The following is a 27318-nucleotide window of genomic DNA, read 5'->3' on the forward strand; positions in this document are numbered from 1 at the left end:
AGTGCCTGAGGTCAGATTTTAACTCAGGTCCTCCTGACTCCACCCCAGGGCTCTATTCACTGTGCCACCTAGCTGCTCTGCCAAAGTGATGTTCTGAAAGCCCTGGTCTGGTCATCCTCCTCTAAAACCTCCAGTGGATCCCTATTAAATAAAAGTGTTATTTGACATTTAAAATTCCTAGCATATAATAAGCACTCAGTACTTGATTGACTGAAATACTTGACAACCTGGCTTCATCTAGTGTGTGTTACTTACCTTTCAGGTACCCTACTGTGTAGCCAAACTAGCCTTCCTACTGTGCCTCATACATGACACTTCATTTCCCATCTCCCTATCTTTGCATTGGCTGTTCCCCATGCCTAGTATGCTCTCCTCTCCCCTCCTCACCTCCACCTAGTAGAATTCCTTGTCCCCTTCAAGACTCAACTGTCTAGGTGAGGTTTTTCATATTCTCCCAGCTACAAATGCTTCTTCCTACCCAAGTCACCCTGTATTTATTTTGTATACAGTCCAGGGATGGGGAACCTTTGGCCTCAAGGCCACATGTGGCCCTCTAGGTCCTCAAGTGCAGCCCTTTGGCTGAATCCAAACTTCACAGAACAAAACCCCCTACGTAAAGGGTTTGTTCAGTAAAACTTGGATTCAGTCAAAGGGCTGAACTGCAGGACCTAGAAGACCACATGGGGCCTGAGGCCAAGGTTTCCCACTTCAGGTAAAGACCTATATTTGCCTCAGACACGGCCCAGTATACCTATGGTGGTTAATAAATGCTTGCTGGTCATCCAGAAATTCTTCCCCCTCCCCCATTAAATTCCTTGTCATTCATGAGAGTCTCTGTCAAACTAAATTCTGTAACCCAGAGTTCCCAGTCAGTCACAGAACTCCCGCGGCCGGGTCACAGGGTTGGTGTCACATATCATCCCTGTATCATGTCAACACAGACCAGACACAGCGACTGAGAGACAGACGGCCCAACAGGGAGACACAGATACAGAGAGACACAGACACAGACAGACAGACACACCCCCCCTCCACACACACACTCTCTCTCAGTCTCCACCCTCTGTCTATGCTCAGCCCCGCCCGCCGCCGGGGCGGTGACATCACCAAGCCCCGCCCCCGACTGACAGGAGGTGGAGCCTATGTGCGCGGAGGGTTCAGCCCTAGCCGCCCTCCAATGAGCAGGGCATACCGGCCTCTGTACAAGGGAGTGGGCCAGCCCTGCTATAATCGCTTGTTTTGATTGGTCGGGTCCGGACTCCGGACTCGAGAATTGTCCCTGTTCCGGTTCCGGTTCTGGTTCCGGTGGCTGCTCGGCAGTCACCATGATCGGGGACATTTTGCTTTTCGGGTAAGGGGCCTCGGGGTTTGGCTTGGGGTGGGCGGTGACCGAGAGACGGCCCGGGGGGAGGGTGTTTGGGGGCCACACCCTCCCTGACCTCGCTTTGACCCCTTTCAGGACGCTGTTGGTGAACGCCGGAGCCGTGCTCAACTTCAAGCTGTGAGTGACACGGCGCCCCCCTCCCCCTCCGCTACCCGCCCTGAGACCCGCCCCCAGGCCCCCCGCCCCAGATGTGCTCTGCTCCCAAGACCCGCCCCCAGAGCTGCTCTGCTCCCGAGACCCGCCTACCTCCGCAGCTCTCGAGCCCGGAGACCGCCAGCCTGCCTCCTGGGGAGAAAGAGTCCCAGGCCGGCACCGCCACCTGTCATAAAGACCCCCGGGCACTTCCTCTCCAGGGCCCCTCCCCTCTAGATATCCCTCTCCCATTCATAGTCACCCTGCCTCCCACAGAGACTCCCGCCTCTAGATTCTTGTCACTGGCCTAGAACCTTTGACCCGTTTAGAGCCTCCTAACCAGACACCTCTTTTCCCACCTAGGACCCCCCACCCCCAGCCCCGCAGAGGCTCCTCATCTCTAGAAACTGCTCTTAGATGGCACTTAGAACTCCGTGCCATCTGTTACCCACATAGAACCCTTATTCTGGACATGTCTGTCACCCACGTAGAACTGCCACCTCTCTGCTTTGTTCAGAGCCTCCTAGCCCATAGAGAGTGCTCTTCTGTAATTTTCTGTCATTCTGGATAGATTAGCCACCACTCCTTATATGCAACCAGTCACTTAAAATTCAGGCATTGGGGGCATCCATGGTATAGTGGAATCAGAAGGTCCGAGTTCAAATCCCACTTTTGATGCTTGCCTGTATGACCTTGGACACTTCACATAGCCTCCTGTGTAAAGTGAAGGGTTTGGACAAGATATAACCTCCGTCACATAGAGCTCCCTCACCTATGGATGAACTCATCATCCAGGTAGAGCTTTCTCATCCAGTAAGCACATAGGACACCCCATCAGTTTTGGAGACCTCACCCCAGTTGACTTCGTGGAATCTCTAGGCATCTAAAGAACCCATTTTATCTTTAGAGAGCTTTTTGTCTCTGTGTTGAACTATGGTTACCCTTGGAATATATATTACTCATAGAGGCCCTATGAGATATGGAGATTTGTTACTATATACAATTTCTTTATTCTTTGATTTTTTTCTGCATGCCTAAGTTTTAAATCTCTTTATATTGTACTGAGATGTCATACTGTTGTTCCCTACCTTATAGGAAAAAAAAAGACACCCAGGGTTTTGGGGAGGAGTCAAAGGAACCAAGTACAGGTGAGTCCCAGGTAGTTCCAGCAGCCTGTAATGTTGCATGATTTGAACAAATGTGGACACACTTGTCCCATTCTTCTTATCAACAGAATTTTGATGAATGTGCCTTGAAGTTTCAACAAGCTACTTCCCCTTTCTGGAGCTCAGTTTCCTCATCGATAAAATGAGTGGGTTATACTTTGATGATTTCTGTAGTCCCTTTCCAGTTCTGAAGTTTTTCTGATTCTGTAATAGCCACTTGCAAGTTTATTGACACCTCTTTGCTCAAGATGAGTCATAGAAAGTTAATGTTGGTTAAGACCTTTGTGGTTTTCTGATTCAACCTCCCAACCAGTGTGGGAATTTCCTCCAGAGCATCTGTGACACCTTCAATGATCGTTCATTTATCTCATGAGGCAGCCTCCTGTTCTCTGACAGACACCTCTACTACTAACTGGTTAAACTAAAATCATGACCAAAATCCTCAGGGTCTTACACACATGGGACACTCACTTAAATATCCATTAATTTGTGTTAGGAGAGTAAGCAAAGCTTGAATTCAGCAAACATTAAGCAGCTATCTGTATTACAAGCACTGTGTTTGATACTAAGGATGGGAAGATGTAAAACAACAGACAGTGTTCTTAAGGATTTAACACTACTCTTATAGTAGGGGATGAGATGTACAAGTAGGCTGTGATATAGGCAAAGAGAGATGGCTCTCACTTGCGAAGAATGAGGGAAAGCTTCAGAGAGAAAGTGGTACTGGAGCTGAGAACTTAAGGGGCAAAAAGCATTTTGTTGGGAAGAAGTGTGGGAAAAGTGAATCCCAAGTATAGGGGAATGGCCACCACAAATGAATGGAAGGTTGCATTTGGAGAAAAGTTTGTAATAGGGTTTGTCTGGAGCTTAGAGTGAATGAAAGCAAAGTAAAGCAAGGCTATGAAGATTGGTTGGAACTATTTTGTGGAAGACCTTAAATGTCACGCTGAGGGGTTTGTAATTGATGCCATAGGGAGTGGGGAGCCATAGAAGGCTTTGGAACAGGGAAGTGACATGGTGAGAGCTTTTGTATTAAGAAAGATTACTTTGGGAGTAATGTGAAGGCTAGGTTAGACAGGGCTGAGACTGGAGGCAGGAAGATGAGTGAGAAGCTACAATAGTGGTACAAGTAAGAGTTAAGGAGGGCCTAAGGGGGATGGCAGTGTGAGAGAAAAGAAGAGGTAGATGCAAAAGGTATTCCCACGGTGGAATCATTACAATTTGGCAGCTGTTTGTATTGGGATCAGGTATGTGGAACTGAATGGCAGGGAGGAGTCTAGCCTGCACCTGAGATCCCCAGCATGGCTCCCTGTTTGGATGGTACTGTAGTAAACCTAGCCAGAGAAAGGTGATGAGTTTGGGTTTAGGCACATTGCACTTAGTGCCACTCATGTGTCCAGGCAGATGTTTCCAGGATGGAGTTAGAAGGGTTGGCCTGAGCTGAGGTGAGAGAGCCAGAAGGCATCTGCAGAGATGATAGTTGATGCCCTAGGCAGGTCTCAGATCACTATGGGAGAATGAGATAGAGCCTGGGAAAGCGTTGCTTTCTTCGGTCCAAAGGAAGATGATGAGCCAGTGTAGCTGAGGAATAAAAGGTGGGAAGGCTGAGAAGGGCAAGGTTGTAAAGAGTTTCGGTGCCAACCGGAGGTTTTATGTTTGATCTGGCAGTCATAGGAAACTGCTGGAGTTCATACCTACTCCACAGTCCAACTCTTCTCTAGCCCTCCAGGGCTCAGCTCAGATCCCACCTGCATGCCCCTTTCTTGCTTTTTCCCCCCACTCTTGGGTGGTCTTCCCTCTCCCATATCACTTTCAGGTAGAATGTATGCTCCTTGGAGGGCTGTGTTTGCCTTTCTTTGTGCTCCTAACTCAAAGCTCAGGGAAGAGAAGATGTTATTGCCTGACTGACCTTGAACAAGTCACTTACCTTTCCTGGACTTTAGTTCCTTCATCTGTAAAATGAGAGGATTGACCTTGATGGCCTTGATGGAAGGTTACTTCCGTCTCCAAATACATGAGCTCAGCTCTAACACTCATTTCACTTGCCTGTAGTCTCTCTTTCTCTCCAAGTAGACTCTGATTTCACAGGAGGTGTGATCCTAAGGCTGGGCTTGTGTGCGTCAGGGATGCTGTGTCTTGCCCACCTATGCCTTTTTAATACAGGGGCCCTCCATTGGCAGCATTTAGGTGAGGGTTCCTTCTGACTTCACATTTCCCATGGAGCAATATAGGTACAGAAGATGTATATGGTTAGGAAGAGGCAGTCGTCCTGGACCTGGTGCTGAGTGTAGGGAGATTCACTTGGGATATTGACAAATTTTTTGTGTCCTGATTGTGCTTCCTCTGAGTGCCATTGCTGGGCCTCATTTGTCAGTAACCAGAACCATTATGGGCATATATGACCAGAAACAGTGGGAATCCTTGAGCTGAGGCCAGGACAGTTAACTGGGCTGGTTCACTGATTGGGAGTGATATCTGTGCCTTGAACAAAAAATACCCAAGCACTTGGCCTGCCTTTCCAAGCATATTGTTTTATTTTCAAAAACTCCTTTCAGTGCCTTTGTTTAGTGTCCTTGTTAATGCCTCTCATTCTCATGCTCTGGGCTCAAAGGCTGTTTTCTTCAGGGATCTGCTAGCAGAGACAAGCTCTGTCTTAACCAGTTTAGCATTGTAGCCTTATCCAGTTTTGGAACTGGAAGGGAAGTTTGAATCCATCTACTCCCAACAGCTCATCTTCTAGGTGAGGAGATTGGCCCCACATGGGGAAATATCTTGCTGAGGGTCTCAGAATAGTGGGTTATGACTAGAATCCAGGTTTCCTACCTTGAGTCCAGTGCTCTTTCCATTGAAACACCTTCTGTTGTCTCCATGCCAACTTTAGAGGGAAGAACTTGACTTACCTTTTAGGCCTTCTCAAATCCAGGCCACAGTGACTGAGCTGAAACCAACAAATTGGATTTCTTTAATCCTGGAGGGAGTGTGATTTGGGTGTAGGGAGAATAAGAATGGATTTGATTCAGATCCATTTATTGCCTGTGGTATGGCATTTATGGGGAGTCACGTAGTCTGAGTCTTAGTTACTTTCCAAATCTGAAAACATTGACAGTAACACATAGGGGACTTACATCACCAGGCTGGCTTGAAAGAGAATGTAAATACAGTGCTTTTTAAACCTATAAGTGATATATAAATGTAAGCTATTAAGGAAAACATACAGAAGTCTGATTTTTCAGTGTAAATTATTACCACACAAATATTCTAGGGGAGCTTCCTAGGCTTCAAGCTGGAAAGGACCACAGATACCATCTGGGCTTACCCCACCTTGTTTTACAGGTATGAATGTCAGAACTAGGACTTGGTCCAAGATGTCTGAGTCCAGGGCTCTTTGTGCTGCACTGGTACATTATGCTAAATGCAGACAACATTTATATGGTGTATCTTGGCTTTTCAGGTGACAACATCAGGGAATTCTTACTGAGTCTGAGATACTTTCGAATCTTCATTGCCTTGTGGAATATTTTCATGATGTTTTGTATGATCGTGTAAGTATAGTTATTTATCTTTTAATTTTACTATTTGCTAGAATAACTTGAGCCCTTTTCTTGTGATATATGAAAATTAGCTGTGTTCTCAAATCTTTTAAAGTATTGAAATCATGGCATAGTGGGGATTTCAGGCCTGTTGGAGATGCCACCAGGTGTAACAGAAGGATTACTAGATTTGGGGTCTGGAGAGACTTGACTTCAAATGCTGATTCTAACTTTCTAGTTTTGTGACCCTGAGCAAGTCACTTAAATCTCCCATCTCTCTTCCTCATCTTTAAAGGAGGCACTTGCCTCTGTATTTGTTTCATCCCTTAAAAAGATGGTAAGAATAATATCACTGATGTCTAGTAGTTGTTAGAAGGCCTTAGTGAGATAATTTGTATAAAACCCTTTGCAGCCCTTCCCTGGGGCTGGGGAGCCACCTCAGCTTGAATTATCTGTAGGAGAATTTGGGGGAAGGACTGGAGCTGCTAACCTGAGGCCAGGAGACAGAACCATGGTCAGGGAGCTGCTCTGGACAGGGTCCCCCCGGAGTGAGCGGAGCAGCTAAGGGAAGCTTCAGCCCTTTGCCTAGATTGTGGTGATAAGCCAATGACATGTCCTAACTTGTGTAAGTTTACACAGGGAATAGGGGCAGAACTAAGGAAGAGTCAAGCCCGGATCTTCTGACCTCACTGCCTCATATCAGTGTTTTTTCTTTTATCTCTGTATCCAGAGGCATGGTTTTTACACATAGTAGGTACTTTAATAAAGATTGATTAAAGTGAAAAAATCCCAACCATGAGACTACCACACATCTCCCTCTCCTTCCCTTTTCCTAGACAAGGATTGTATGTATCTGTCTGTATTGGGACAGCTTGGTATAGTATCAAGATGCCATACTTGGAGTCAGAAAACTCAGGTTTGAGTCCTAGCTTTATTAGCTAGTTTTGTGATCCTGAGCAAATCATTTTTCTCTTAAAAAAAAAAGTTTCTGGTGTGGCTAGGTGGCACAGTGAATAGAGCACCGTCCCTGGAGTCAGGAGGACCTGAGTTCAAATCTGGCCTCAGACACTTAACACAAAAAAACTAGCCATGTGACCTTGGGCAAGTCACTTAACCCCAATTGCCCTCCAAAAAGAAAAAAATTTTTTTTTAAGTTTCTTCATCTCTGTAAGGGAATGATAGTATTTATATTACTTACCTCACAGGAATGTTGTGGAGATCAAATGACAGCATATATGCAATAATGCTTTGTACTCTGTAAATTACTAGGGTACATTCCAACTCTAACAGTCTCAAAGGCTTGAAGGCCTGGATTTTGACCAGTCCTCCTGGCTCCTTACTCTGTTGAGCACTGATCTGCATCTAGAGATGGGCACAAGTAAAGAATGGAACTTTCTGACCTGGGCCCAGGCAAAACAAGATGGTTAAATTCAGGTTCTTTATGCCCAGCTTTGTAAAGCTGATCTTTCATAACCAGTGACAGAAGTCTTAAGCAGGTGGGTAATGGGAAATGGCTTTATGTTCTTTTGTAGGAAGACAGGAACACTAATAAAATTGGTAGAATTGTGCATTAATCCAGAATCTAGAAATGAGTTAGGAATTAAGTTAGGAGAGTGAGCACAGTGCTTGTAACCTTTGATTCAGAGTCTGAGAATGAGGTGGGTATGTCTGGAATTAATTGTGACAGAAAAAATAAAATCATCAGTAAAACTTACTGCTAATAAATAAATGCCTCCAGAGGCTCAGTGAAATCAGGGGATATTTAAAAGAGATCTTGGAATATTGTTCCTGGCTTTCCAGGGATGTTTTCTTCATGGATTTGTTTTGAGGTTGTTACGAGAAGACATTCTGTAAGCTTTGAAGGTGAGTTCTTATATTTTCTTGCCGGTCGTGGTGTGCACCAAGTTAATGGAACTAAGTGGTTTCCAGTTCTTGGCTACAAGCTAAAGCTTTGGCTGTCATTTTTAATTTGGATTGGCCAACAGCGGCAAACATTTGTTAGAATCCTGCTTTGTCCCAGATGCCAGCCAGAGCAGATCTGAAGATATGTCTCAGTCCCCGTAGTCATAGGATGTGTGCAAAAAGTCAGAATAGAAATTAGAATTTGGTAAGTGTATTAAGTAGAGTGGAAAGGAGAGGGGGAGTCAGGAAGCCAGGAAGGTATAACAAAAGATGGAGAAATGTGGGCTGGAGTACAAAGAGCCTAGCTGAGGCAACAGCTAAGCTAGCTTTGAATCACATCAGCCATTCACTGAAATATGTTACCTTGGCCAAATCATTTTATCTTTCTGAGTCGAATTTCTCATTTGTAAGAAAACCAAAACCACCACCAGCAGAAAATAGTGGGGGTGGGAAAGCTACATGTCTCAGTGGATAAAGCATTGGCCCTGGAGTCAGAAGGACCAAAATTCAAATCTGGCCTCAGACACTTACTAGCTGTGTGACCCTGAGCACAGGGTCTAGTTGCCCTCCAATTAGCCTGATTGCCTCAAAAAAAAAGTGGATAAAATATTCCCACTGCTACCCACACAAGGTTGTCTTAAGAAAAATGCTTTGTCAACTTCAAATGTGCATTGCAATGTCGGCTGTCAGGGCTTGATGAGGATAGAAGGGTACTTGGAGAATAGGAAGTGGGGTAAGCAAGGTATGGAGGTGAGAAGGCGTGTTCAGGAGGGGATGGAGCTTCCTTTCTGATGGGAGCATGGCATGTGAGGGGGAGGAGTGTGGAACAAGACTAGAAGGGTGAGGTAGAGACTTGAACATTCTCTGACCAGGAGGAGCCAGCTACTCAAGGCTTTGGAGCAGCAGAGTGATCATCAGACTTGAGCACTGGTGTCTTGTTGTCTTATGTTGCTTCTTTAAGATCCTCAGCATTTGTTGGGATCACATGGAAAAATACGTCTTGAATCCAGTAGCTCCTTCTAGTTGTTGGAGCATGTCTAAATTTTCAAATGTGTTTTTCTATAGAAAAAAAATAATATAAACAAATTGGTTCCATTTTGGCAGTTATGTCAGTAAGTCTGGGGGCTGTGAGAGGACATGTACAAGAAATAAGCAGGGTCATTATTTTTCTAGGATTGAGTGCACTAGAAGGGTGGAGTACTAAAGGGTTTGTGGCCCCATCAGCTACTCTGCTTGACCCCTCTTGTACCTCAGAACAGCTTTGCTCTTCCTAAAGGGTCCTTGTCTCCTACTATGCCCTAGGTCAGCTTCATCTGGAGGGGGGGGTGGGGATCAAGGGATGTAGTCAGGCAGTTTCCTTAACAAAAATACTCACCCAGGAGTTTTTTTATTTCTCTCACTGATATTTCTGTCCATTTCCCACAGGTTATTTGGCTCTTGAAACTCATGACTTGAGAACCAGGAGCCAACCTTATAGGATGTTGATTCTCTGTTCCTGACAACTTTGAGAATGTGTTTGACCAGAAACTGTTGACCTTCCTGCAGAGTAAAAGTTTGTGGGACCATGGGTAGGGTGGGGAAAAGATGTGTGCAAAGCTCAAAAAGGTCCTTTAGCCAGTTTTAATTTTCAAAGGACACTTTATTGAAGCCTCTGAAATTCAGCTCAATTTACTTGGTATTTAGTATTTGATATTTGGAAAGGGATCAAAAGTGCTGGGGTAAATGTTCATTCCCTCCAGATAAAGAAATATGTCTGTCTAAACCTGATGAACTAACCTCTAGAGAGTTGCTTTAGAAGATCTGTGTTTAAAGTTTAATTTTTGTGGACCCTGTTTTTGGTTTGAAAATAAAAACTAGTATTTTTGTAATTCTACTACTACCTGTGCACTGCTTGGTGCCTGGTCGGCTTTTAAGCTGTAGTGTTGTCTTTTTCTCTCTAGAGTTTCTTAGTAATGAGGGTCCAGCTTTGCTGGACCAGAAAGTGATGCTTACACTGTGCTAATCTATCAGAGCTCTTGGACTGGCACCATTCTCATCCCTAATTCAGGATAGATGTTTGGGCGCATTGGTTAGTGAACTAATTCACCACATTACTTTAGGGAATAGGTGCTCCTTTATAGGAAAGGCTCATTTTAACACCTCAAGAGAGGAGGAAAGGGAACCTTTATGAGTTCAGTGAGACACTTAAAGATTTAAAGGAGCTCAGCTCTTAGTGTTTGGTACCAACAATTTTTAGGGAAAACATTGTGGAAGCTCTCTATCTTTACCTCAAAGCCCTTTTAGTCAAGGTATTTTATGAAGAGCCAGGATATTCTTTAGTCTTGGTATTAAGGCTACATTCTAAGTGTTTCACCTCCCCAGGACTACCTTTTTAGGTGGTAATTCATAGGGCAAAGAAATTGGCACTAGTATATGTAATCTAATGGTTTTTGTACTCCTCGGCTTAAAAAGCAATGAAATAAGAAATTAAATTGCCAAAGGGAAACTCTGGGGGTTGGATCGATCACTACTCAAGATAACTCTTTTGTTATTGTTTCTTTTTGAAAATTCTTTATTTGTAAAGAATCCCAAGGAGGGAAAAGGTAAATGTGGAGATTTGCAGAAACAAATACTGAAAATAAATAAAACTCATCAGAAAAAGGGGTCTATGGCTTATACTTTCTTTACTAAGAAATTGATGTTGGGGCAGCTAGGTGGTGCAGTGAGTAAAGCACCAGCCCCAGAGTCAGGAGAACCCAAGTTCGGTTCAGGCCTCAGACACTTAACACCCACACACAAAAAAATAGCCATGTAACCATGGGCAAGTTACTTAACCCCAATTGCCCTCCAAAAGGCAAAAAAAAAAAAAAGAAATTGATGTCATTCATATTTCCAGTTTTTCACAGGGAAACATGAGTGATTTGCTTTGGAGTGCTGTTAAAATTCAGTTCAATCCACTGAATATTCTCCCCCCCCTTTTTTTTGAGGTGCAATTGGGGTTAAGTGACTTGCCCAAGGTCACATGGCTAGTTTTGTGTTAAGCTCCCACTGAATATTTTTTAAATTATTATTGATATATTTTGTTTTAGATATCTACATTTCCCACTGTTAGCACTATCCTAACCCCCTCTCAGAGAGCTATCCATCCCTTAGAGTAAAGAATAAGAAAGAGAGGGGTGGCTGGGTGGTACAGTGAATAAAGCACCTGCCCTGAAGTTGGGAGGACCTGAGTTCCGATCCAGCCTCAGACACTGAATACTAGCAGTGTGACCTTGGGCAAGTCAATTGCCCTGCCCTCTCCCCTCCCCAAAAAAGCTAAAAGTAAAAATCATTTAAAAAAAAATAAGAAAGAGAAATTTAAAAAATTCAGCAAAACTGACAGCAGAAAAGTCTTGGTCATTGTAATTTCACACCATTTGGTTCCTGCTGTTTTGTAGAAACAATCACTTGTTGTAATCATTGTGTGTCTTCCAGATTGTGCTTACTTTATTTTGAATACCACCATATGTCTTTCCTCGCTTCTCTGTATTCATCATTTCTTACAACATTACATTCATGAACCTCTGTTTGGTTAGCCGTCCTAGTCAGTGATCCATCTTGTTAACAGTCTTTTGTTACTAGAAAAAGTACTGCTACAAATATCTTGGTGTGTAGGAGGCCTTTCTTTTTGTCATTGATGTCCTTAGGGTACATGCCTAACAATTGAATATTTGTATCAGAGAGTATGGACATTTTTAAACTCAAATTGTTTTCCAGAATTGTTGGACCAATTCTCTGGCCTCCCAATAACATATACCCTCCTCAGCATTGATTATTTCTGTCTTTTGTCACCTTGTCAGTGAATGAAACTTTCAAGTTGTTTTGATTACTGAGGATTTGAAGTGTTCTTATTGTTAATAGTTTGTAATTCTTTTGAGAGCTTTTCATGTCCTTTGACCACTTATATTTTGGGGAATATCTCTTGGGGAATGGCTTTTGGTTTATGTGTTTGTTACTTCCCTTGGATATCAGATAATCAGATATTGGTGGTGTTCGATACAAAGATTTTCTTTCCCAGCTGACTGCTCACCTCCTTTTCCTCGTTGTTCAGTTTTGTTAGTTGAATGCTTTTTATTATCTCTTCTTTCTGTTCCCCTCTGCCTCCTTGTTCTGCCCTCTGCCTTTGCACACATTCTCTCTCATGCCTGGAATGGGCTTCCTTCATTCTCTCTCCTTTCTCCTCACCCCCTTTCACTTCCCTATGCCTTACTCCCTTTACTATTGAAGTTATTCTTTTCTTTCAGCCCAATGCAGGGGTTATCTCCTACCTCCTTCATGAAGCCTTCCTCTATCTCCTGAGTTGAAAAGTGGTTGTTCTTTCCCTCTTTGAAATTCTCCTTGCTTTTTGTCCAGTTTTGTCTTTTTACTTACTTCATTCTACTTTTTTATTTCTTTCCTCTGCCCCCCATTAGAATGCAAATTCCTAGAGAATTTGTTTAATTTCTGTTTTTGTATCCCTACTGTGCTAAGACACAATGACTTGCACATAGTAGGAGCTCAATAAAAGTTTGCCATATTGAATTGCATTGAACTGTCTTGGGTGGGGGGGTGATATAAAGATGAATAAAGTATAGTTTACTCTTAGGGAACTCACTCTAGTTGGAAAGAGGAAGGGGGAGTATGGCGCATCATAAACAATTGTAATACAAAAATATCTTCTTTTGCTTTCCTTACTGTTGAATGTTACCACTTTTATGCAAATATCAGTTTAGACCTAATAAAGACTTTTATTGTAGGTCACAAAGACTGCAGTGTTTGTTTGTTTTTTTTGTTCAACCAAGCTTGAAGTCTTTCCTTTTTCAGCTCAGCTGTGGAAGCTATTCCTTAGCTTCTTAGGAGGCCACATGGTATCATGGTAAAAGCATTGACCTGAGAGTCAAGAGAACTAGGTTCTAGTTCTGACTGTCAGTAACCCACTGTTCATCATCCTTGGAAAGTTACTTAATCTAACCCCTTCATCTCATAGAATGAAATTATTAGACTAGATTCATATCCCAAAGATCCCTTACAGCTCCAATATTTCTTTTCAATTGATTAACTTGCCAGAAACACGGGCAGTGTCTAATTTGTAACATGTTTATGTCTAGTAAACTCAATTAAATGTATAATTTTTGGGGCGGCCAGGTAGCACAGCGAGTAGGAGCACCGGCTCCAGTGTTGGGATGACCTGGATCAAATCCGGGCTCAGATACTTACCACCACACCCAGAGATAGTAACTGGCTGTGTAACCTTGAGCAAGTTACTTAACCCCGATTGCTTTAAAAAAAAAATAAATGTATAATTTTTATGATAGTGTTTCTATTGAAGTTGTAAGAAATAAACAGACGGTGAGAAATTGAGAAATTCTACTTTGACTCCAGAAAAAGTGTTGATGGTTTAATAAACTGATAATATTGATCCTTCTGTGGATCACTAAAGACCTTTCCTTTGTTTTCCTGTGTGGCATAGAAATGACTGCAGGTTTAGGTCCTTCAAAGTTGGCAGGTTTCAAGTTCCTACCTGGTAACAGGTTGTACATCTCTCACCCGATGATCAGCATAACTCTTGTGAGAAGGCTTGTCATCGGAAGGCTGGCTAATAGGGAATGGATTTTTTGACTGCAGCAACTCCTGAAGACCATCCTTTAAGGCAGGGTTTCTTAAACTTTTTCCACTTTTGACACCTTCAGTGATGGAAGGCATCAAGAGGTTTTCAATCTGTATGACTGCAAGTAATGAATTAATGACATGATACAATCTTTTGAAGTTCTGAAGATGGAAAAGTAGTAAGACTGTAATACTAATGATTATTTACATGAGTTGTAGTAAAAATAAAAAAAATTAAGAAATATAAAAAGTATAATATAAAAGCAATAAAAATAAATAATATACAAAGCTAGTTAAAAGTAACATAAGCAAAAGAGATGATTTATGCCAAATACAGCTCAAGAAATACTAAACTCATAATATGCGGATTATAAATGCTTAATGATTTTTCTTACAGAATCTGCATAAGTGCTTAATAAGGTGCTTATTTTAGGGAATAGCAGAAAGTTAGGTAAGACTTGTTTCCTTGTTTTTTTATGGAACTTAATAGTTTGTAGGGATATTCAGTATACAAGTATAATTTAAGTTTTAAAATGATAAATGTATAAGAATACAAAGTATAGAAGAATGAGTGAATGTAGAAGCATTTATTAAGTGCTTACTATGTACAAAGCATCATGCTAAGTGTTGAACATAGAAAAGCAAGACTGTCCTTGCTTCCAAGGCCAGGGTTTGGTTACTTTTGATTAGAAGAACATAGGCTATAGGGGGTCAAGGAGGTGTTCAGGCAGAGGTAGATTTTGAGCGGGCCTTAGCATGCTAGATAGGATTTCAGTAAATGGGAAATAAAGGAGAAAGGCATTTCAGAAACAGCACAAGCAAATAGCACGAAGGTAGGAAAGTATGGGAAAGTTCTTCACATAAAACACCTCTGCTAACTTAGGGAGTAAGTTTTTAATTTGAGGTACATTTGTTGGCAGATGCCCTGGGATTAATCAGCCCCAAACAAAGAGTCTGAAAGAGATTTCATTGCAGGGCTGATGAGAGCAAATAGTGATGGTCAGTGATGAGCTGTTCTACAAGAAGTCATGAAATCCTAAGGCAGGAGGAGCCTCATCTAATCCCCTTGTTTTATAGGTGGGGAAACTAACATCATAGAGGGAAAATGAGTTGCCCAGGATCACAAAGTCATCCCCAGAAAGCTTTGATATCAACACTGTGATGTCCTCAGTAAATAGGAATGTTCAGAAAAGGTGCAGATTTTTTCAGGAAGAATGAATTCTGTCTCAGACTTAATGGATTTGAGATACCACAGGACACTTGGTTTGAAATGTACAATAACCAGTTGCAGATGGGGTTGGAGTTCAGGAGAGTGACTAGGGCTAGATAGACAAGACTGAGGGTCGTCTTAAACCTTTAGAGGCTGGTGAGGTCACCATGTGAGAGAGGATAGAGGGAGAAAATAGAAATGGGCCCAAGGCAGAACTGTGGGGTGTAAACCCACAGTTGATATGATATGGAAGATGAGCCAGCAAAGGAGAGATCAGATGGGAGGAGCACTAAAGAAACAGTGTCACAAAACCTAGAGAGAAGATAGCATTAAGAAGATGGTGAGTGGTGTTAAAATCTACAGAAGTCAAGAAGGATAAGGGTTGTGAAATAGATGAGATTTGAAAATTAAAACATCATTAGTAGCTCTGGAGAGGGCAGCTTCTGTTGAATGACAAGTTAGAAGCCAGATTGCAAAGGGCTGATAGAGGAGAGGAAGAGAAAGCAAGGAGTCTGGCTGGGCAAGGGAAGGGAGTTCTCTCTCTCCTCTGTCACACATTGAATCATTTAGTCAGTAAATTCTTACCGTGTCTTAAGGCATTCAGTCTTCCAAGATACAGCTCCCCACTCTCCTATCTTCTTACACCAGCACCTCCTTGAAATGTTTTCCCTCTCTGTGAACCACTTCATCATTTCAGAAGATCTCTGATTTCATCATTGTAGGTGCCTCCTCTAGCACTGAAGATCATAGAGCTGCCCAGTCTTAGTAGATAAGCTGCATGTATTAGCTGTTTTGCTCAAGATAGCAGAATAAATATAAACCAAACTGTCCAGAGTTCTTAACTACTCTAGTAAGGATGAAAAAAGGATCACTGAACTGAGATGTGATCAAGATGGATCAAGAAATCCAAAGAGAAAGTAGTGAAAATATTTAGTCAGTCCAGATCTTTACAGACAGCCAGAAGCCTTCGAACACTAGGGAAGACAGCTGCCCAGAGTCTCATCTGGTCAAATCACACAACACTTCTCAAAGTGAACCCCAAAACAAAGTCTCACATCGGGGATTATATAGCCTTTTCCTGGGTCAGAGAATGTTAACAACCCTCTTGACCCATTGCCCAATCACAAAGCACCAAGGTGTGGGCATTCCTGAAAAACAAGCCTCCCACCTCTGGCTCCAGGTGCACTTAACCTACAAGCAGGGAAGATCTTAAAAATTTACATTCCTATAACATTAGGCCTAAGATCTTTCATGCCCATATCATAGGCAATTTACATTTGAATTAGCATTCATACCTCTTCAGTCACATTTGCTAGATACATAAACTAAAGTTAGCAAAGTGGCCACAGGGCCTTAAACAAACACAAAGTACATTCAGGTGCATCTCTTCAATCCAAAACAAAAATGTTCAAATAAAGTTCTCTTGGGGGGAGCTGGATGTCCTTCCCCTCACACTGCTACAGCCCCTGCTTCCAAGTCCTGAGGGGCAGCCAGGGCAACAAAACCAACAGGGTGGGGTCCTTGGGGGTCCATGGCCCTTCACCCCACCCACCATAGACACAAGTCCATCCTCCCCCTGGGTTCCCAAACTGTGGGATGCAGCAAGGAAACACATTCAGTGCCCTTGCTTTGCCACACAATCCTTATCTTGTCTTGTGGCTGAATTCCAAACTCCTGGGTTCCAGTCCTGATGCAGGCAGCTCACCATTCCTGTTCTCAGCTCAGTGAAGTCAGCATGCAGGCTGTTGGTCTCTCCTTGTTCCATGGCTCCACAGAGTAACAGTTATCACAACTGGGAAACAAACAATTATCCCAGGCCCCATACTTTCCTTTTACTCTACAGATCCTGTTCCTGATGCCATTTGTAGCAGCTGCAAGCACCCCAGTTTCTCCAGGGTGGCTGCCAACACGGGTTCTTAGATCTGCTTTTCTAAAGGAAAACAACTCAAAATGGGTTAACAATCTTGCTTTAATCAATCAAACATATCATTTACCTAGTTCAGGGGGAAAAGGTGAGCACCCTGAACTTCAGAGTATACAGAGAGAAACATTTCAAGCAGACAAGGCCTCCAACTGTCCAACCATTACATCCATACCAAACCACAGTTACCAGAGAGGGAAGCATCAACATCAAAGTGAGCCCCCTGTCATAAGTTCTTTTGAAATTCCTGGAAGACCTAAAGCAAGAAATTTTTTTTAAAAATTATATAAGTTTCATGAGTTGTGGTGGGCAAAAAATTTCATTACTTGGTGGTCAACCTTCTAGTGATATACTTAGCCAATCTGGTTCTTGGAAGACATAGAGTTTATTAGTGGCCCATACCTAAAACATTTCTAGTTTGGTAAGAATTTGTGATTGCTGAGGATTGATTGGTGTCATCTGTGAGAACCTTTGATGAGGTATTTGAATAAGACTTCACTGTCTACCTCTATATGAATGAAAACTCATAAATGCACCAAGTTGGTGTAGCAACAAGCACCCTAGCATACCCAGGATGTCTGCTAGCACAGGTTCTTCAATCTGTTTTTCTAAAGGAAAGCAACTAAAAAAGGGTTAACAATCTTACTTTAATCAAACATATATCATTTACCCAGTTCAGGGGAAAAAGTTAGCACCCTGAACTTCAGAGAATATGAACAGAAGTTACAAGCAGACAAAAATATAGACAGAGAAAATAACACAATTTGGCAGACCAACAGACAGGGTTTCTAGCTGTCTGGCCATCACATACATACAGTTAGTCACTAGAGAGAGAAGCACCAACATCTGGGTTTTCAAAGCCAGGGGTTCTATGGCTGCCTAGAGTCTCATCTGGCCAAATCACACAACTCTTTTAAACGTGAACCCTAAAGCAAAACCTCACCTCAGAGGGATATATAGCCTTCTCCAGGCTCAGAGAGCATTACAGCCCTCGTGACCCACTTGACTACAAAGTAGCAAAAGTTGTGCCTCCTGAAAAACAAGCTTCCCTGTAGCAGCAAGCACCCCAGCATCCCCAGAGTGGCTGCCAACACAGGTTCTTAGATATGCTTTTCTAAAGGAATGCAACTCAAAATGGGTTAACAATCTCGCTTTAATCAATCAAACATATCATTTACCTAGTTCAGGGGAAAAAGTCAGCATCCCGAACTTCAGAGTATATAGACAGGTTACAAACAGAAGTTACAAGACAGAGAAACATTTCAGCAGACAGGCCTCCAACTGTCCAACCATTACTTCTATACCTAGTCAGTTACCAGAGAGGGAAGAATCAACATCTGGGTTTTTCAAAGCCGGGGGGCTCTCAACAGCTGCCCAGAGTGTCATCTGGTCACATCACACAACACTTCTCAAAGTGAGCCCCAAAACAAAGTCTCACATCAAGGTTTATATAGCCTTCTCCAGTTCCGAGAATGTAAAAACCCTTTTGACCCACTGCCCAATCACAAAGTATCTCCTGAAAAACAAGCCTCCCACCACAGGCTCCATGTGATCACATTCAACTTATTAGGGGGCAGAGTTTATTTTCAAATCAGGAAAAGTCCTCAAATTCACCTAAGCCTATTAAGGGGCAGGGAAGATCTTCAAATTCCTATTACCAATTTATTTATTTTGCTTTTTGGAGGAAGGCAGGGCAATTGGGGTTTTTTTGCCCAAGGTCACACAGCTAGTAACTGTTAAGTGTCTGAGGCTGGATTTGAACTCAGGTCCTCCCAGGGCTGGTGCTCTATTCACTGCACCACCTAGCTGCCCCAATTATGTGCTTTTAAAAAAAAATAATAATTACCAGATATGCTTCACCCCATTTAACCCTCCCTGTAGCAGTTAAGCAAAAACAATCAAAATGGAGGAATGTATTTGTAGTCCCCTCATCTACCACAGTCATGTTTCATTTACTTTTTTAGGACCATTTCATCAAATTTCAGCTCCCTTTTAATATTGTTTTTGCTTATATTACTGTAATCATGTTTTTCTCTTGGTTCTTCTTGCTTCATTCTGTATCAGTTTCTATAGATCTTATATTTCTCTGAATTTCTTCATTTCTTGTTACTTAGGGTATAACAGTATTCTATTACATTAATATTAGTAATAATAATAATAATATATAGCACCTTAAGGCTTGTAAAGCATTTGACATATATTATTTGATCCTTAACCCCTGTGAGGAAGGTGCTATTATTCCCCCATTTTATAGATGAGGAAACTGAGGTAGAGAGGGGTTAAATGACTTACCTATACTCACAGCTGGAAAATATCTGAGGCATAATTTGAACTTTGGCTTCCTGATTCCAAGTCCAATGTTCTATCTCCATTCCCCAATCAATGAGCACCCATTTTGTTTTCAATTTTTTGATATCACAAAAGTGCTGCTATGAATGTTTTGTATTCAACATGAATATTAGTATTTTGAATATGTAAATGAACTTGTATCATTGACTTCCTTGGAGTATACACCCAATAGTGAGAATCAAAGGATATGAAAACATAGTGACTTTTCTTGAATAATTCTAGAATGGTTAGATAATTTTGCAACTCTACTAACAGTGTATAAGTATGCTTGTCTTCCTATATAATTGACCCATTTCTGTGGTGCTAATTAGGTGAGGTAATAATCCAAGAAGTATAGTCAAATCTGATATGCTTAGCTTCTTTTTTCTACCCCAAAGAGAAATTATTTATATGGTATATCTTTAAGCTGGTTTATCTTTTTTTTCTTTTATATAAAAGCCATTAGTAAATGAAAATGTCTATGCCTATTTTACACATATCAATCAAGAACACTGTTGGGCTAAAAAGACTTACTGTGAACATTTTTTAAAGTAACTACAAGCAAACTTTGCATTACATCATTAGCTGGTTCTGTGAAAACATGAGAAGACAGTGTTATTAGTCATTCCATAGGAGCAATGTTAAATAGACATACCCCATATAAGATTGTCCCATGCAATGTTGTTTCTCAAGAAGGCTGTTTTATATACTTTAACAAAACTCTTCAGGAACAAATCCTGCTATGATATTGTTAAGTCTACCATCCTTTGATATAAACTTGTTTGTAAAGAACCAATTGTTACCTGTTACATTTTTGTGTAATAATACCATGTTCTTCTCAGAAGGGATTAGTGATGTTAGTCAGGGGTCTGCCTGAAAGCAGATTAATGCTTAATCACTGGTTCCGGTGGGTACAGACCCCCTTGATGTTCGTCTTAAGTAATTAGTCAAATAAAATTACAGTGAGATTTCATGATTCTCTGGAAGGGCTTGGCTATGGTGTATTTATGATATTTTTGTGAATTGACATTTGTCAGAGGAGTGTAACATAGGTTATGCTTATAATCCAAAGCCATCCCTTTAGACCTGATATGCTAACAATGGAACTACATGCTAAACTAATCCCTGTGGTTTTCTTGTTGGGAAAAAATGCATTTTGGACTTTTAGTTTTCAATTTCTGAAATGTAAATCTGTGAGATTCCTCTCCCCGTTTTGTTAAGTAAGGCACACAACTATAAACAAATATAAAAAAGAAACTCTTGCTTCTATGGAAAGAAGTCAATAATTTATAATTCAGGATATGATGTCTTAGTACAAAAACCTGACTTCCAAGAATTCTCAAAGGGAAGGTGAGTCCTATTATTGCCAGTAATAGTCCCAAAGAAAGATCAAGTGCTTTTCTCTCCAGTAATAATGAAAACCAAGGGAATTAGAGCCTGGAGATGTCAAGCAGAATTTATATTCATTTGTTAAAGGATAGCTCTTGTGTTCTTTATAACCTGTGAAATTTCATCAATAGAACAAAATTATACCTACAAGTTTGTCAAGTATTTCATATCACTTAGGAGGAGATGATGGAATGAAAGATTTATGAAAAATATGAAAAGATGTTTTGAAGCCTCAGAGTCTTCAGATGAATAAAAGATTATGTTTCATTTTTCAAATTCATCATCTGGGTCATAGAACACACAAAATTTCAACCCTGTTTATCTAGTGAGAACAAATTGTGCCTTATGAATGAATGAATGAATGAATGAAACAGCATTTATTAAATGCTTACTACATGTCAGGCACTTAAGAAGAATATTGTTCCTCTTGTTCGTGTTCAGTTAGGAATGCTATATTCCTTCTATAGAACAGTATTTTCTGAAAGTAATTTTTTCCTGAGTGAGACTTATTGTCTTTCTTTCATGGGTTGTCATGACCAAAGAAATTCATCATGAGATGGCCAGCCTACTTGACATATTCCTTGCCATAGTTATTGAGGTCATCAGAAAATACTCAGTCTATTGCCAAGGCCCATATTCTCTGTCACGGGGCAATTAGGTGACTCAATGGATAGAGTGTCAGGCCTGGAGTCAGGAAGACCTGAGTTCAAATCTTACCTTGGACACTTACTAGCTATGTGATCCTGGGCAAGTCACTCAACCCTATTTGCCTCAGTTTCCTCATCTATCAAATTATTTGGAGAAGGAAATGGCACACCATCTAGTATCTTTGCCAAGAAAACTCTAAATGAGGTCATGAAGAGTCAGATACAACTGAAACAATCGAACAACAGATATTCTAGTTTGATATAAAGCCTGCCAGAGCTTAGGATTTACAGACATAATCTTCAGGAACCTAAGATCTACCACAGGACGAGGCATCAGAAGAGGAACCACTGAGATCCCATTCTTTCACATATTGACACCCTTCTTCATTCATCTGGTGAGCAAATCACAATGGGAATGCCTTATTGTTTTAAAGCACTTTACCTGCATTCGATCTTTGGGCCCACCTGGGAGGTAGGTGGTACAAGTGTCTCTGTTTTACAGATGAGGAAACCCAGGTTAAGAGATTCGTCCATAGCCTCATGGAATTGAAGTAGAAAAGTTAGAATTCAAACCCAAGTCTTGTGACTTCAAATCTACTTCTCTTTCCTCTTTATCTGCCACTTATTTTGATGGATCCTTAAATTTATTCCTGTGGATATTCCCTCCACTAATATGTATTATACCACATTTCCTTCTTAGTCAAGTAATGAATAGGTACCTAATAGATACTAGGTGAAAAATATAAAGCAATCCTGGGTCTCAAAGAAGTTACATTTTAGTCAGTCGACAAGCATAAAGTTTTGTTTTGTTTGCTTTTGGGAGGGTAATTGGGGTTAAGTGACTTGCCCAAGGTCACACGGCTAGTTTTTGTGTTGTGTCAGAGGCCAGATTTGAACTCAGGTACTCCTGACTCCAGGCCAGTGCTCTATTCACTGCACCACCTAGCCACCCCATTTATTAAGTTTTTACCCTGTGCCAGGGACTGTGCTTAAGTGTTAGGAATACAAAGAAAGGGAAAAACATGGTCTCTGCCCTTAAGAAGTTCATATTCTAATGGGTGAGACAAACTGCAAATAACCTTACCTATGAGATCTCTATAAAGAGAAGGGGAGAGATCAGGAAAGATCTCCTTATGAAAGTGGGATTTGAGCCAAAGTGTGGTGGGAGCTAGGAGGTGATGAGAAGGCACAGGAGATGGCCTCTACAAGGGCACAGAGCTCACACATGGAAGGTTGTGGACAAAAGCACACAGGTCAGTGTTGCATGGTGGGGGAGGAAAATGTAAGAAGGCCAGAAAGAGGGAGGGGTCAGTTTTCCAGTGCCAAACAGAAGATTTTATTTTTGGTTCCGGGGGTGAGGGAGCATGGTCAGAACTGTACTTTAGGAAGAACATTTTTAGAAGATGGCTAACCTGAGGACTGTTTGGAGTGGAGAGAGACTGAGGCCAGAAGACCTGCCTGCAGGCTTTTGTAATAGTCTGGGTGTGAGGTGGGTGGTGGGAGTGTGAGTGAAGAGAAGGAGACATATGTAGGAGATGTTGTAAAGCCAGAAATGACACAATTGGACATGTGGGGTGGTGAGGTGAGGGGTGACACCCCAGTGGAGACCTAGACTGACTAGGAGAATGGTGGTACCTCAATGGTAACAGGGAAGTTTGGAAGAGGAGAGGTTTGGGAGTGAGGAGGGAGAGAGTAATATGTTCTGTTTTGTACATGTTGACTTTGAGATGTTTATGGGGCATTCAGTTCAATATGTCCAGTGGTGAAGTACACCAGTACCCTGTGATTGTTCTGGAAAGAGAGTAGATAAGGCTTGATATATAGATCTAGGAATCACCTGCATTTTAGATGATAATTAAACCCATAGGGGCTGATGAGATCACCATGTGAGATAATACAAAGGAAGAAAGGCACCCAGGACACAGCATTGGTTAATTAATCCATGGTTAATATGCTTAGTTGAGTATGACAGATGAAAATCTAGCAAAAGAGACCAAGAAATAGTTACACAGAATAGAGAACCAGTGAAAACAGTAACACAAAAACCCAGGATAGCATAAATGGGAGAGGGGACCATCAGCAGTATCATAATCTGTAGAGTTCAAGAAAGACAAGAAAGCAAAAAGACCATAAGATGTATATGTTTCTCATCTACATCTTTTAGAAGATCCCTCCTGGGTCAAGATGGCGGAGTAGAAAAAGGACTTCTGTGTGGCTCCAGCTTCCACCTTCCCCAATTCATGTAAAAGGGGACTCTAAACAACCTTTGGAGCTGCAGAACCCACAAAATGACACAGAGAAGCTAACCTCCTGCTGAGGACAACCCGGCAGGTCAGCAGGAATTGGCCAGCTCAGTGCTCTGGGAGCTGAGCCCAGGCCATGTGGAGGTTTTAGCCCCAGAACGGGCCTGACCAACCACTGGCTGGAGGGACTCCAGGTCACTAGCAGCTGTGGCAGTTTCCAGAATTATCAACACATAGATGTGAAGGACAAAGTGAGAGGTCAATGCAGTTTGGACTTTGGGACTAGTAGCTGGAAGAGTTTTGGCTTTTGCCCCCAGGGTGAGAAGCCGCTAAGACACAGCAGGGCAGAAGATGTGATGTTGCAGCTTCAGCTCCAGGCCAGCTACCAGTCTGAGGGGCAATTTCTCTTGCTTTAACCTGCTTGGATCTGGATTTCAGTCTAGGGTGGAGGTCCTGGGGTGTGTGACCAGCTTGCCAGAGTGTGTTGAGGCTTCAGAGAGGGTACCCAATTAATACCTCTGGCAGCTAAGAAAACCCCAGTGTTTGGCACGAAGCTCCCCTGTCTGGTGGCAGAGTTCTATTGTGGCAAAAAGCCCAGGGGTCAAGTAATTGAGTGACAACATGACCAGGCAAAGGAAGCAAAACAAACAGAACAATCCAATATTAGACTCCTATTTTGGGGCCAAAAAGGATCAAAGCATGGAACAGGAGGAAGACAGAGAAGTCAGAACTCCTGCACCAAAAGCTTCAAAGGAAAATACAAGCTGGTTACAGGCCATAGAGGACGTTAAGAAGAAAATAAGAGAAGTGGAGGAAAAATTGGGAAGAGAAATGAGAATGATGCAAGAAAATTACAAAATGAGAGTCAATAGCCTGACTGAGAAAAATAACACCTTAAAAAACAGACTAACTCAAATGGCAAAAAAGGCTCAAAAAGGCAGTGAGGAGAAGAATGCCTTAAAAAGCCTAATTTGCCAGATGGAAAAAGAATCTCAAAAGCTCACTGAGGAGAATCATTCCTTCAGATTTAGAATGGAGCAAAGGGAAGCTAGTGATTTGAGGAGAAATCAAGATGTTGTTAAACAGATCCAAACAAATGAAAGAATAGAAGGCAATGTGAAACATATCATTGGAAAAACCACTGAACTGGAAAATAGATCCAGGAGAGATAATTTAAAAATTATTGGACTACCTGAAAGCCATGATCAAAGAAAGAACCTAGAAATCATCCTCCAAGAAATTCTCAAGGAAAACTGCCCTGATGTTTTAGAACCAGAAGGCAAAATAGAGGTTGAAAAAATCCACCAATCACCTCCTAAAAAGGATCTCAAAAAGAAAACTCCTAGGAATATTATAGCTAGGTTCAGGAATTCCCAGATGAAGGAGAGAATATTACAAGCAGCCAGGAAGAAACAATCTGAATATTGTGGAAACACAATCAGGATAACACAGGATCTAGCAGCTTCTACACTGAGGGATCGAAGGGCCTGGAATATGATATTCCAGAGGTCAAAAGAGCTGGGATTAAAACCAAGAATCACCTACCCAGCAAAACTGAGTATCATGTTTCAGAGGAAAATATGGTCATTCGGTGGAATAAAGGACTTTCAAGTATTCTTGAAAAAAAAAAAACCAGAGTTGAATAGAATATCTGACATTCAAATACAAGAAGCAAGAGAAGCATGAGAAGGTAAACAGAGAGAAGAAATCATAAAGAACTTATCAAAGTTGAACTATTTACATTCCTACATGGAAAAACGATAATTGTAACTGATAAAACTTTTCTCAGTATGAGAATAATTGAAGGGAATAGAAACACACACACACACATATATATATATATAGTCTTTACTGGAGGGTATATAGGTGTATGATTACATATGTGAATGTGTGTGTGTGTGTGTGTGTATATATATATATATATACATATGTTTACAGGTATACATAGATAGAGGGCACAGGACCAATTTAATAGGAAGAGATGATACTTAAAAGGTGAAATTAAGAGGTGAGAGAGGGATATAATGAGAGCAGATGGGGAGAGACAGAATGGGGCAAACTATCTCATATAGAAGAGGCAAAGGAAAATGGGTACAATGGGTAAAATGGGAAGAACAGGAAGGCATAAGGGAATGGGTCAACCTTATACTCATTGAATTTGGCTCAGGGAGGGAATGACATATACACTAAATAGGGTATCTCACCCCACAGGAGAGTAGGGAGGAAGGGGATGAGAGTGGGGATGATGGAAAGGAGGGCAGGCTGGGGGGGAGGGAAGTTGGAAGCACCCACTTTTGAAAAGGGAAGGGATCAAAGTAGAGAATAGATCAAGTGGGAGATGGGATAGGAGGGAGGGAAATATAATCAGTCTTCTACAATATATTTACTATGGTAATGTTTTGCATTAGCTACAAATGTACAACCTATACTAAATTGCTTATCTTCCCAGTAAGGTTGGGTGACAAGGGAGGAAGGGAATGAATCAGGAATTAAAAGTTTTAAAACCAAATGTTTAAAAATATATATACGATTATTAAAAAAAAAAGATCCCTCCTGAAGGATTGGCTCAGTCTATTTATTAGAAGCTTTTCCATTCTTCTTTCAGTATATCAGGGTACCACAAGGCAGAACTCTGGCCGTTCATTTGCTGCCTCCCATTTTGGCTCCCTCCTCTTTTGGTAAGATCTATCCTTAGTCATATCTTTTATCCCACTTTTTGTACACCAGTTGTTTTTGGTTAACATGGTATAGCCTACTTATACTCACCATGCGTCCTACTATTGCTCTTTGAGACCTGTTTAAAGACCAATACAAATGCCTTCTATGGGGAAAGTCTACCCTGATCCAGTTGGCAATGACCAACTCTAAGCTCAGTTAGGGCCAGGGTTGTGTCTTATACAAACTTTTATCCCCAGTACATAATGCTATGCAAACAGTATGCTTCTTAGTAAATACTTTGCATTAATTTGGTTAATGCCATAGCCATCGTAAATCCTAAGTCACAATAAGTGTAGTTCTACTCCACTCTGACATTTCTAAGGTTATCTGTTAATGTCTTCCTTCAAGTGATCCCTTGAAGCATGGAGGCTCTCATCACCCAAAGACTGGCCCACCAAAAGATGATTATATTGGCTGCAACAATTCACAAATCGTTATCTACTAAGGTTTGGAGGAGTTGGATTGTATGGCATTGAACTGAACACTCATAAAACTGTGGATTCTTAAACCACTGACCTGGAAAATAGATCCAGGAGAGATAATTTTAAAATTATTGGACTACCTGAAAGCCATGATCAAAGTAAGAACCTAGAAATCATCCTCCAGGAAGTTCTCAAAGTAAACTGCCCTGATGTTTTAGAACCCGAGGGCAAAATAGAGGTTGAAAGAATCCACTGATCACCTCCTGAAAAAGATCCCAAAAAGAAAACTCCTAGGAATATTATACCCAGATTCCAGAATTCCCAGATTAAGGAGAGAATATTACAAGCAGCCAGGAAGAAACAATTTGAATATTGTGGAAACACAATCAGGATAATCCAGGATCTGACAGCTTCTACACTGAGGGATCGAAGGGCTTGGAAATAAGAATCACCTACCCAGCAAAACTGAGTATCATGTTTCAGGGGAAAATATGGTCATTCAGTGGAGCAGAGGACTTTCAAGCATTCTTGATGAAAAAACCAGAGTTGAATAGAAAATTTGACACTCAGATACAAGAAGCAAGAGAAGCATGAGAAGGTAAACAGGGAAAAGAAATCATAAGGAACTTATCAAAGTTGAACTATTAACATTCCTACATGGAAAAACAATAATTGTAACTTATGAAACTTTTCTCAGTAGTTGAAGGGAATAGACATATATA

General features: G+C 41.5%; 1 protein-coding gene across 2 annotated transcripts; it reads left to right on the forward strand.

The window, feature by feature from the left end:
• Nucleotides 1-1141: 1141 nt before the first annotated feature.
• Nucleotides 1142-12878, forward strand: SMIM7 (small integral membrane protein 7). Of its 2 annotated transcripts, none has more exons than XM_069102102.1 (5): nt 1142-1351; nt 1460-1501; nt 2612-2664; nt 6134-6224; nt 8013-8055. In XM_069102102.1, the coding sequence occupies exons 1-5, from the start codon at nt 1326-1328 to the stop codon at nt 8038-8040; spliced, it is 240 nt and encodes a 79-aa protein (XP_068958203.1). In that variant the 5' UTR covers nt 1142-1325; the 3' UTR covers nt 8041-8055. The 2 variants fall into 2 exon arrangements, with proteins under 2 accessions (XP_068958203.1, XP_068958204.1); XM_069102103.1 differs by lacking the exon at nt 8013-8055 and adding an exon at nt 9540-12878 and having other exon boundaries at nt 1169-1351.
• The last annotated feature ends 14440 nt before the right edge of the window (nt 12879-27318 follow it).

The sequence above is a fragment of the Petaurus breviceps genome, unplaced genomic scaffold (genome assembly GCF_028583685.1).
Source record: "Petaurus breviceps papuanus isolate PSGF00001 unplaced genomic scaffold, PetGlider_PUasm1.0 523, whole genome shotgun sequence".
In the NCBI taxonomy this organism is placed as follows: Eukaryota; Metazoa; Chordata; class Mammalia; order Diprotodontia; family Petauridae; genus Petaurus; species Petaurus breviceps.

Bases quoted from the DNA above. Each gene is read 5' to 3' on its own strand.
- SMIM7 (XM_069102102.1), top strand. From the start codon at position 1,326: ATGATCGGGGACATTTTGCTTTTCGG. The intron at 1,352-1,459 runs GTAAGGGGCCTC...GACCCCTTTCAG, and splicing joins GGGGACATTTTGCTTTTCGG to GACGCTGTTGGTGAACGCCG. The intron at 1,502-2,611 runs GTGAGTGACACG...CCTACCTTATAG, and splicing joins GCCGTGCTCAACTTCAAGCT to GAAAAAAAAAGACACCCAGG.